The sequence below is a fragment of the Myxine glutinosa genome, chromosome 1 (genome assembly GCF_964187855.1).
Source record: "Myxine glutinosa chromosome 1, kmMyxGlut1.1, whole genome shotgun sequence".
Classification (NCBI taxonomy): Eukaryota; Metazoa; Chordata; class Myxini; order Myxiniformes; family Myxinidae; genus Myxine; species Myxine glutinosa.
The window spans coordinates 47,508,003-47,520,937 of record NC_136261.1 but is presented as its reverse complement, the minus strand read 5'-3'; the positions used below and the strand labels follow the sequence as shown (position 1 = coordinate 47,520,937).

General features: G+C 43.0%; 1 protein-coding gene across 2 annotated transcripts in view; it reads right to left on the bottom strand.

Moving 5' to 3' along the window:
* LOC137423506 (uncharacterized) overlaps positions 1-12,935 on the bottom strand; it is a 133,779-nt gene that overhangs the window by 67,334 nt on the left and 53,510 nt on the right. For both annotated transcript variants that reach the window (XM_078771327.1, XM_078771333.1), the window contains exon 7: positions 11,122-11,231. In XM_078771327.1, coding sequence (XP_078627453.1) covers positions 11,122-11,231 — 110 coding nt within the window. The remainder of the gene's footprint in view (positions 1-11,121; positions 11,232-12,935) is intronic.

Here is a 12,935-nt window from a genome sequence, read left to right as displayed (position 1 = left end):
ACTCCCCCTCCCCCTCTCCCTCCCCTCCCCCCTCTCCCTCCCCTCTCCCCCTCCCCCTCCCCCCTCACCCCCTCCCCTCCCCCCCTCACCCCCTCCCCTCCCCCCCTCACCCCCTCCCCCTCCCACCTCCCCTCCCCTCCCCCTCCCCTCCCCCCTACCCCTCCCCTCCCCCTCCCCCCCTCCCCTCCCCCTCCCCCTGCACTGCCCCTCCCCTCCCCCCTCCCCTCCCCCCTCTCCCTCCCCCCTCCCCACACCCCTCCCCTCCCCCCACACCCTCCCCCCTCCCTCCGCCATCCCCCCTCCCTCCCCCTTCCCCCTTCCCCTCCATTCCCACCTCCCCCCTCCCTCCCCCTTCCCCCTTCCCCTCCATTCCCCCCTCCCCCCTCCCCCTCCCCCCTCCCCCCTCCCCTCCACTCCCCCCTCCCCCTCCACTCCCCCTCCCCTGCACTCCCCTCCCCTCCCCCTCCCCTCCCCCTCCCCCCTCACCTCCCCCCCTCCCCCTCCCCTCTCCTCCTCCCCCTCCCTCCTCTTCTCCCCTCTCCTCCTCCCTCTCCCTCCTCTTCTCCCCTCCCTCCTCTTCTCCCCTCCCCCCTCTTCTCCCATCCCCACCCTCTCCTCCCCTCCCCCCCCCCGTTCCCCTCCTCTCCCCTCCCTCCTCCCCTCCTTCCCCCGCCCGGCAATGCTGGGTACTTCCCATGGCCAGCTGTACGTGGGCTGCTCGAGGGTTGGAAAACCAAGCAATCTTTATGTCTTGGCACCAAGTAAGAAAACCAGAAATGTTGTATACCAAGAGGTTTTGAGAAATTGAAAATTGACAAAACGCCATGTAGGAAATGTACTGTGATATTGCTCTAAAATATACATGTTATTTTCATCATATATTTGTCTTATTCTTATTCAACCCGGGCGAAGCCGGGTACCTCAGCTAGTATAATATATATATACTAGCGGGGTCACCCGTGGGAATCCCACGGGCATGGATGTGTGTGACATTTCGACATATTGAGTTATATGCTGCACATTCATTTTTACAAAATGGTTACTGGCAAGTCATCAGATCCAGAAATGGTGTGAATTTAGTTATTTCACATAATATGTGACCCCTCACTCATCTCCACCTGACACTCTCCTGTCTCCACCTGACACTCTCCTGTCTCCACCTGACACTCTCTTCTCTCCACCTAGCACTCCTCTCCTCTCCAATCCCTCACACTCCTCTCCTCTGCAATCCTTCACACGCCTCTCCAATCGCGCCTCACACTCCTCTCCAATCGCTCCTCACACTCCTCTCCAATCGTGCCTCACACTCCTCTCCAATCGTGCCTCACACTCCCTCCAATCACTCCTCTCCAATCGTGCCTCACACTCCTCTCCAATCACGCCTCACACTCCTCTCCAATCGTGCCTCACACTCCTCTCCAATCGCGCCTCACACTCCTCTCCAATCGCGCCTCACTCGCCTCTCCAATCGGCTTTCCCCGTCTCGTTTCTCTCCTTTTTCTCCCGTCTCGTTCTTTTTCTTGCTCCAAATCGGCCCGTCGGAATCGGAAATCGGCCCGTCTTGCTTTTGTGCTTGTGCGTAAATAAATTGTGTTCATGACACCATTTCTGGTGTTGGGCTAGCGGCTAGGGTGCCGGCTTAGGATCCTGGGTTCGAATCTCGGTCGATCGCCGAATTAATGCCAGGGGGGTTGACTCAGCCTGTCATCCTTCCGAGGTCGGCTAATTGAGTACCAGTTCACTGGTAATTCCCTGTTTGTCGTTGAAGGCGGCAAAAAGGGTTGGCGTCAGGAAGGGCATCCGGCCGTAAAACATTGCTTCAAAAAGGGGACAAAAAAACAACAACTACCACGGTCCCCGAAAAGGCCAACCCCCGCTTTGCGGGGAAAAATGGCCTCTAAACGGTGGTTTTTACACCATTTCTGGATCTGATGACTTGCCAGTAACCATTTTGTAAAAATGAATGTGCAGCATCTAACTCAATATGTCGAAATGTCACACACATCCATGCTAGTGGGATTCCCACGGGTGACCCCGCAAGTTTGCATTGACGTTCGTCGATGGACTCGTTCGCCCGTCTCATTCGTTTTCTTGCTGCATCCTGTTCAAGTCTGCGTTCTTCATCGATCGTCTCATTCATTTTGGAAATAGAAGTTTCCACGCAGCGCATGAATTGTCACGATCCTCAAGAGGAATTTGTCTCGTAATCATCAAATGATAAATGGCAAGTAAATTATATTGTGGAAAATTAAAGATTTCAAATAAACCTATTTAAAGTGTATTCGCACATAACTAATTTTAAAAAACGAAGAAATATCTCTCGGTAATTTCCTGAAACATATTTTACTTCCGGCTAATAATGTTGAATTAAATAAAAACGAAGAAATATATGTCGGCATCATTGTTGACGTTTTTGTGACGACTGTCATCAAACGAAAAAGTAATATATCTTAACGGAAAAGCAAAAGCGAATTTTTAATATATATCGACACGTTGCCGTCGGTGTCATGTTGGGCGGTGTATGATACACCATGACGCGATTTTTAAAAATATATCTCTGCATTTTCCCGCGTGTGTGGAATGTTCTCAATTATTGCTGACACCGAGTCCAAAACCATCGATAAAAATGAAATCATATGGTGAGTTAGATTGGAGATAAAGGCGTGAGAAAGACTCAATGGCCTTGAAGTTGAAGTTACAGGCGTTTGAGAATTCATTTCGTTCTATAAACGGCAACTTTCATTGGATTTCCTTCCCGTTTTTTTTCAACCGAGTCGAAAACTATGTTAGCGACTGTGAAAAATGAAATGATATATCGAATTTTTAATATGTATCGACACGTTGCCGTCGGTGTCATGTTAGGCGGTGTATGATACACCATGACGCGATTTTAAAAAATATATCTGCATTTTCCCGCGTGTGTGGAATGTTCTCAATTATTGCTGACACCGACTCTAAAACCATCGATAAAAATGAAATCATATGGTGAGTTAGATTGGAGATAAAGGCGTGAGAGAGACTCAATGGCCTTGAAGTCACGGAGGTATATAATAAACCTGGAGAGCCAATGATGGCTGTCGGCTGAAGCTAGCGGAAGTTGCTTGGCGGCCATATTGGGAAGCCGATTGTGTCTGCGTCCGTGTTTGATCTCACAATCAGCTGATCTCACAATTTCTGATTCATTTTGGATGCTTACCGACTGTAAGGAGTCTTATTTGTGAACGCGCTGTTTCAAAATGCCACAGTGTGTTGCATTTGACTGCACAAATACCTCGGGGAAGGCCTCCACATGCACATTTCACAAGTAAGTGACAAACCGCGATCGCGGGTGTTCTGCTTTTTCAGTTTTTGGCGTGGTCACGGTGGTGGGGCTAGGTAATTAAGTTTCAATGAAGTTTCAATGAAGTTTGAACACTGTGTTTGAATTTGATGATGTTAGACCACGCGCAGGGTGTGCAATACGACACAGATCTCAAATATAACTGTATTGTGTATTCACTAGGGCTATGTGAGTATGTCAGACTGATGTCTGATTGACTCATTCATTGATTCAGATTGAAGTATCGAGATTGACTCGTCAGCTCGTGATCATTGTCAAGTGATTTAATTTGTGATGAGCTTAACTTAATTGTCCAGTCTACAACTGTCAGGGTTTCCATGCCCTCCTGTGTCACTCGTGAGCAGAAAGAGCAAATGGGGGTTACTTGTGGAAGGTACGAAAGTCCGACACATGGCAAACATTAGCAGATGAAGTTGTATTTAACTATACATATGAAACTCAAAATATTATTTTGATATGGAGTCGTTTTGACTCGGATGTTGTGACTGCCCTCTGAGGTTTTGACCCGCAACCACATTTTGTGACCACAATGTATTTTGTTTCAAGGTTTCCAAAGGATAAGGACTTGTGCTCTCGATGGACATCTGCCCTGAGAAGGGAGTCCTTCTACCCCACCCCAGGCACCACAGTTCTGTGCAGTGATCACTTCAATGAGAGTGACTTCGACAGGACTGGTCAAACCGTCCGACTGAAGCCGAAGTACTCGAAGTACTCGATGCATGTCACATGCTTAAACTTGCAAGAAACTGTCTTGGATCCATGAAAATGATGGAGGATGGCAACAAAAAAGTCATCGCGTGGAAATACATCCAGGCACTCTTTGATCTGCAGAAGAGGGAAGGCTTGCGTCTGGGAAATAAGCTCTCCCGGAAACACATCGAGTGGAAGAGCAATGTCATGAAGATGGACACAGCGCTCAGACATTGAGCACTAGTGTGGCAGATGCAATTCGGTTTTGCAGGGACACTTTGCAACTATCAGAATTTCAGGGCAGTGAGGCTACCTGCCAATACATTGAAACATTGGACAAACTGTTTGACATTCTAAATTCTCGCAATCCATTGGCACGAAACTACAAGGCACCACTCATGACATCACGAGAAGGACTTTTCCTGCCATTCCTGGATACTGCCTACAGTTACTTGTCCAACATCAAAAACATGAATGGTCAAGTTATGACCAATACGCGTTTGAAAACCCCCTTCATTGGTTTCATGATCTGCATAGAGAGTGTCACAATTTTGTATTTCACATATGTCAAACCTGCCTCATCTCCCCTGCGATACCTGCTCACGTACAAAATGAGCCAAGACCACATTGAACTTTTCTTTGGAGCGGTCCGCATTGCATGTGGAAGTGGGAATAACCCAACGGCCCGGCAGTTTGTTGCCGCATATAAGCGCCTCTTGATGCGACATGACATCAAGTCTGCAAGTGGGTTGCCCTTTGTCTGATATGGCGAGTTCACCAACACTTCATGTAAATATTTAAACTGTAAAAGATGTGTTGCATGAGATGTCTATATCTCCGCTCCATTATTCATGTAACAATTACCATGTCCTGCTGAACGTTCCATTGCAACATGTAAGTCTTGTATGTTATGAATAGCAAAAACTTCCGAAACCCAAGAATTGTGTGGGTTAACTACATGACAGCGTTTCATGTCATTTATGTGACTGGTTTCTAACATCTCGGTAATAGAAACATACACATCTTAGTTACAATATAATGACTGAATTAAGTAACATCATATAGTGTAGCAGCATAGCAAACATGTTGTGCATTTTGTGATACAAGCACCAAATTTGGCACAAATGTACATTAATATGTTGCGAACATTTTCAGATATTGGGCCACTTGAAATTCCGTAATTTTTTTTTTTCAAATTTTTTCAAATTTCGTAATTTCAAATTTTTCGGGTGACACCGTCACAATTTCGGTCTTCGAGGCCGGCCGATATAGTGGGGCGGCTTAGCCCAAATATTCAAAAGAATTGTGCATTTTGTGATACAAGCACCAAATTTGGCACAAATGTACATTAATATGTTGCGAACATTGTGTGGTCAGCAATGAAGACGAGAGTCTGAATTACATGTATGCAAAAGACCTTGTGAACCAGTGAAGCAAATACACGGGTAAGCATGAATTAAATCTAGGGCATGATATAATTTCCATGATGTTTACCTCTACACTCAATGGTGGAAGGAGGTAATGTTTTGATCCCAGCTTGTCTGTATGTCTGTTTGTCTGTTAGTCCACAAAATTCCAGACAAAGCTTGTAGTAGTGGTAGTTGTAGTGGTAGTGGTGATAACAGAAATTGTTATATAGAACTGAACTTATATTATTATTATATGCAGAAAATAACTTCATTTCTATATGCCCTGCAGTGGACAGGTTAATTGGTTTATGCACTGAAGGGGTCACCCTGGTGTGCACTGCTGTGTTCTGCCTCACTGAGTTGTTCAGGTATGATGTACTCAGCACAAGCTTCCGGTCGGCCCGGAGGTGGGGGTGCGGGGCCTGTCACGGAACGTCAAAACAAACGGCCTGCCGGGGCCGCCAAAAAGTCGGGCGTGAGGGGCGCGTCCACTAATGGAACGCCTCTCGCTTCCCAGATCGAGGGCCACGTGGTCAGGAGAACCTCGTCCCTTCCGGTCACACTTTGCCTATCGGCCGGCCTCGAAGACCGAAATTGTGACGGTGTCACCCGAAAAATTTGAAATTACGAAATTTGAAAAAATTTGAAAAAAATAATTACGGAATTTCAAGTGGCCCAATATCTGAAAATGTTCGCAACATATTAATGTACATTTGTGCCAAATTTGGTGCTTGTATCACAAAATGCACAATTCTTTTGAATATTTGGGCTAAGCCGCCCCACTAATATAACATGACAACAAATCAGATCTTTATATTGAGGAATATTATAGAACAAGCCAAAGAATGGCAAACGACGATGTACCTCAATTTTATAGATTTCTAGAAAGCTTTCGACTCCTTGCCCAGAGAAAGTCTGGGTCATAATGAAGAAATACAGCATACCTGGAAAATTAGTGAACCTTGTAAAAGCCCTTTACCAAGACTTTCAATGTGCGGTCGTCGACCAAGGTGAAACAACAGAATGGTTCAACGTGAAGACAGGAGTTAAACAGGGGTGTAACATGTCAGGATTCTTATTCCTACTAGTGGGTGATTGGGTCATGAGAAGGACGATAAAGAACACCGAGCGGTAATTTTGGGCACTTTTTTTTCAAACAAGCTCTAAACCATTGGATTCCCCAGGAAAAATGCGTCTGGAATCAACTTCAAACTTAATGAACACCATTTCCTTAAAGAACGGGATTCTGAGCCCGAATATCAGTTCAAATATTAGTATTCTATATTAATTAAATAGTCGGCGGTCCTAAAATTCGCTCCAGCTGCATCATCAGTGCGCCACGCCTTTGCTTTGACAGGCTTTGTTTACAAAACGATCGGCTTCCCAATATGGCCGCCAGACTATTTCCGGTGGCTTCACGGCAGCTAATGCTGCGAGGTGGCCAATTGGCTCTCCATATTATATACCTCCGTGCTTGAAGTTACAGGCATTTGAGAATTCATTTCGTTCTATAAACGGCAACTTTCATCGGATTTTCTTGTCGTTTTTTTTCAACCGAGTCTAAAACTATGTTAGCGACTGTGAAAAATGAAATGATATATCGAATTTAAAATAGATATCGACACATTGCCGTCGGTGTCATGTTGGGCGGTGTATGATACACCATGACGCGATTTTAAAAAATATATCTCTGCATATTCCCGCGTGTGTGGAATGTTTGTGGAAAATTAAAGATTTCAAATAAACCTATTTAAAGTGTATGCGCACATAACTAATAAAAAAAACGAAGAAATATCTCTCGGTAATTTCCTGAAACATATTTTACTTCCGGCTAATATGTTGAATGAAATAAAAACGAAGAAATATATGTCGGCATCATTGTTGACGTTTTTGTGACGACTATCATCAAACGAAATAGTAATATATCATAACGGAAAAGCAAAAGCGAATTTTTAATATATATCGACACATTGCCGGCGGTGTCATGTTGGGCGGTGTATGATACACCATGACGCGATTTTAAAAAATATATCTCTGCATTTTCCCGCGTGTGTGGATTGTTCTCAATTATTGCTGACACCGAGTCTAAAAGTAAAACCATCGATAAAAATGAAATCATATGGTGAGTTAGATTGGAGATAAAGGCGTGAGAGAGACTCAATGGCCTTGAAGTTACAGGCCTTTGAGAATTCATTTCGTTCTATAAACGGCAACTTTCATCGGATTTTCTTCCCGTTTTTTTTCAACCGAGTCTAAAACTATGTTAGCGACTGTGAAAAATGAAATGATTTATCGAATTTGATTTGAAATAAAACTGGGGGAGAGCAAGACACCACGGGCCTACAAAACAGGACTCAAAGCTATGCGAGTTAATAAAACTAGGGCATTGCCCGTACTATATCTATATCTAAAATTATATCCCCCCCCCTCTATTTACATGAAATGGTTTGGTCCAAAGCGAACGGCTTCCGGAGTTTGGTAAAGAAATCGCCATCGCGTGCACAAACGCGCAGGAAAGCGAATGAATCGCAAATTCGTTTTTATTAGTTTTAAAACATCGGTTAACGCCAACATAGCGCCAACATAGTTTGCAAACGTGAAATAAATGAATACGCTCTCAAATGTGCCATCCGAGGCAGAGTGTGTCCGCCACGTTCGGCACACGCGATAGTTCGCTGCTCTCTGATTGGTTGAATCGTTTTTTGGACATAGCTCGGTAAGTAATTGTCCGATTAATATGAAACCTTGAAAAGGCACATCCTCGGGTCCCCAGCAATATACCTGGCAAGTTAAAAGTATATCGGACCCGTGGTTGTCGAGAAACAGCGGTCACAGACAAACGTACAAACAGAGATTACTGGAATTATAGATAGATGGTGGATATTTGTTTATAGCCACTCCCAGAATGGGTGGAGCTATGGGTGGAGCTACTCTGCAAACCGAGTAAGCCACACCCCGGACAGACACCCAACAGATAGACAGACAGACAGACAGAATCATCTACGGCTATTATAATATAGATATATATATATATATGACTATCTATCCATTAAATCCATAGATTACTATCTATCCATAATCCATAGACTGAACACTCACTATGGATGGGAAAAGGTGGCAGGCCTAATGAAGGAATTTGATATTTGGCTTAAGTTCAATCACAAAGGCCTATCCTTTTCAAAAAAATTAAACTGTGGCATCATTATATTAAACACTTGAGTATAAGTAGGAGACATGGCCAGCTTAATATGTCCTCCTCTGATAAGACAGCCAATGTGATGACACAATGACGCAATGACCCGAGTGTGAAGCACAAGGTCAGTTGTTTTGTATTCAGCTCTTATTCAATGACGAGTCGCACCCAAAACGACTACTCAGAGATGAAGACTGTACGCTATTCAGAGACTCAGAGATGAATACTGTACGCTATTCAGAGACTCAGAGATGAATACTGTACGCTATTCAGAGACTCAGAGATGAATACTGTACGCTATTCAGAGACTCAGAGATGAACACTGTACACTATTCAGAGACTCAGAGATGAATACTGTACGCTATTCAGAGACTCAGAGATGAATACTGTACGTTATTCAGAGACTCAGAGATGAATACTGTACGTTATTCAGAGACTCATAGATGAACACTGTATGCTATTCAGAGACTCAGAGATGAATACTGTATGTTATTCAGAGACTCAGAGATGAATACTGTACGCTATTCAGAGACTCAGAGATGAATACTGTATGCTATTCAGAGACTCAGAGATGAATACTGTACGCTATTCAGAGACTATTACGTATGCTATTCAGTACGCTATTCTCAGTACGCTATTCAGTACGCTATTCAGAACCGTTTTTTTTTTTTTTTTTTTTTTTCAGAGACTCAGAGATGAATACTGTACGCTATTCAGAGACTCAGAGATGAACACTGTACGCTATTCAGAGACTCAGAGATGAACACTGTACGCTATTCAGAGACTCAGAGATGAATACTGTACGCTATTCAGAGACTCAGAGATGAATACTGTACGTTATTCAGAGACTCAGAGATGAATACTGTACATTATTCAGAGACTCAGAGATGAAGACTGTACGCTATTCAGAGACTCAGAGATGAATACTGTACGCTATTCAGAGACTCAGAGATGAACACTGTATGCTATTCAGAGACTCAGAGATGAACACTGTACGCTATTCAGAGACTCAGAGATGAACACTGTACGCTATTCAGAGACTCAGAGATGAACACTGTATGCTATTCAGAGACTCAGAGATGAATACTGTATGCTATTCAGAGACTCAGAGATGAACACTGTACGCTATTCAGAGACTCAGAGATGAACACTGTACGCTATTCAGAGACTCAGAGATGAACACTGTACGCTATTCAGAGACTCAGAGATGAATACTGTACGCTATTCAGAGACTCAGAGATGAACACTGTACGCTATTCAGAGACTCAGAGATGAACACTGTACGCTATTCAGAGACTCAGAGATGAATACTGTACGCTATTCAGAGACTCAGAGATGAATACTGTACGTTATTCAGAGACTCAGAGATGAATACTGTACATTATTCAGAGACTCAGAGATGAAGACTGTACGCTATTCAGAGACTCAGAGATGAACACTGTATGCTATTCAGAGACTCAGAGATGAATACTGTATGCTATTCAGAGACTCAGAGATGAACACTGTACGCTATTCAGAGACTCAGAGATGAACACTGTACGCTATTCAGAGACTCAGAGATGAACACTGTACGCTATTCAGAGACTCAGAGATGAATACTGTACGCTATTCAGAGACTCAGAGATGAACACTGTATGCTATTCAGAGACTCAGAGATGAACACTGTACGCTATTCAGAGACTCAGAGATGAACACTGTACGCTATTCAGAGACTCAGAGATGAATACTGTATGCTATTCAGAGACTCAGAGATGAATACTGTACGTTATTCAGAGACTCAGAGATGAATACTGTACGCTATTCAGAGACTCAGAGATGAACACTGTACGCTATTCAGAGACTCAGAGATGAATACTGTATGCTATTCAGAGACTCAGAGATGAACACTGTACGCTATTCAGAGACTCAGAGATGAACACTGTATGCTATTCAGAGACTCAGAGATGAACACTGTACGCTATTCAGAGACTCAGAGATGAACACTGTATGCTATTCAGAGACTCAGAGATGAATACTGTACGCTATTCAGAGACTCAGAGATGAACACTGTACGCTATTCAGAGACTCAGAGATTAACACTGTACGCTATTCAGAGACTCAGAGATGAACACTGTACGCTATTCAGAGACTCAGAGATGAACACTGTACGCTATTCAGAGACTCAGAGATGACAAGACTACCCCAAGTACCCCATCCCCTTGCTCTCATTCTTCCCCACGTCCATCCTTCCTTCAAGTGTTCTTCTTTTGTGTTCCTCTGTTCTGGTACATTTGTTGGTTTCCCCACTTTCCACTATGTTCTATTGTGTTCTATGCTCTAGCTCTTCCATGAGCCTCGACCCTGTATACAAAAAAAACAACCTTTTTGTGATTCTGCCCCCCCCCCCCAACCCCAATTCCTCCCCCCAACCCCAATTCCTCCCAAAGGTTGAACATGGGGGAAGAATACAAACGAGAGTAAAGGTAGATCGATACAAATATCCAGGTTACCTGTTTCTCTGTGCCTTGTTTGCCATTCATCCAAGGTTGAGCAAGGGCCACAAGGTGAGACCAGCGACGAGATGAATGATGCAAATGAAGGAAGGAACTACTTGAATGATCTGAACAGATAAAGAAGACACAGACAAAGTTTTGTTTTCACATCCGGCTTTCAAAAAAAAAACTATTTCATCATTTGCCTCCCCTAAAAATAAAACCTAAAAGCCATTGCTGTAGTATTCCTCCTTTATTCTCTCATTTTAATTAAAAAAACCAACAACAACAATACATCATCCATTAATATAAACCAATTGATGCTTTCTGAGGATAAAAATTCACCAATCTATCTATAATTCCAGTAATCTCTGTATGTGTGTTTGTTGTACACCGCTCCTTTCCTATGCCATCTCCAGGCATTGCAAATCGTCATTGCCGGGCACCAAAGGGGGCTCGGCAGTGACGCACGCTGAAAGAGAGTACTCAGTTTTCACTCTGGTTTCTTGTTGTACACCGCTCCTTTCCTATGCCATCTCCAGGCATTGCAAATCGTCATTGCCGGGCACCAAAGGGGGCTCGGCAGTGACGCACGCTGAAAGAGAGTACTCAGTTTTCACTCTGGTTTCTTGTTTTCTTTCTTGGTTGTCCGGGCGATATCTCAGCCATCCTTTGAGCGAGGAAGCTGAAATTTCGGCACAGTAGTGAGCAAGTCCTTTGTCAAATACGGTATTTTTTGTTTTTTGAATAATCAATTAATTGAGGAGTTATTTAATTATTAGCGTTTAATTAAGTACTTATTTAATTAATTAAATTTCATTTCTCTTCTGACCATTATTAACTCAGGCACCTTTTGAGTTAGGAAGCTGATATTTGGACATGCCAATGACCAGGTGATTTGGCTGCAAAGGATATTTTTGATTGATTAATTAATCAATTAATCGATTAATTATTTAATTATTCGATTAATGACAAAAAAATTTTTTTTTTAAAGTTACAGATTCTGATGAAATAGTGGTAGTTTATGTGTTCTCTGACCAAATTGATTAATAATTTGATTTTTTTATGATTATTATTTATTTATTTTCATTATTAATCATTTATTTATTTTCTTTCTCATTTGGCCAATATCTCAGGCACCTTTTGAGCTGGGAAGCTAATATTTGGACATGAGTGACCAAGTGATGTGGCTATCAAGGATATTTTTGATTTATTGATTAATCATTTAATCTATTAATTATTTATTGATTAATCGATTAATTATTTATTGAGTAATCAATTAATTATTTAATTTTTTATAAATGACTTATTTAATTAAATTTCTAAAAGATACATCTTCGGATGAAGCACTAGTGGTTTAGTTATGCGATTAGCCAATTGATTATGAAAATATTTTGTGATAATCTTTTATTGATTTTAATTATACAATTAATCAATCAATTAGTGTACACCTCTCCCTCCCAATGCAGCCTCAATGAGCTGCACTGCGGTATTGCCGGGCGCCAGAGGCGCCCCGGCAATGCCGCGCTGCAGCATATTTAATTATTTGGCATGGGGCGGTGTACTTTGAATGTATGTGTACTTGTTGTACACCGCTCCTTTCCTATGCCACCTCCAGGCATTGCAAATCGTCATTGCCGGGCACCGAAGGGGGCTCGGCAGTGACGCACGCTGAAAGAGAGTACTCAGTTTTCACTCTGGTTTCTTGTTTGTTTTCTTGGTTGTCCGGACGATATCTCAGCCATCCTTTGAGCTAGGAAGCTGAAATTTCGGCACAGTAGTGAGCAAGTCCTTTGTCAAATACGGTATTTTTTGTTTTTTGAATAATCAAT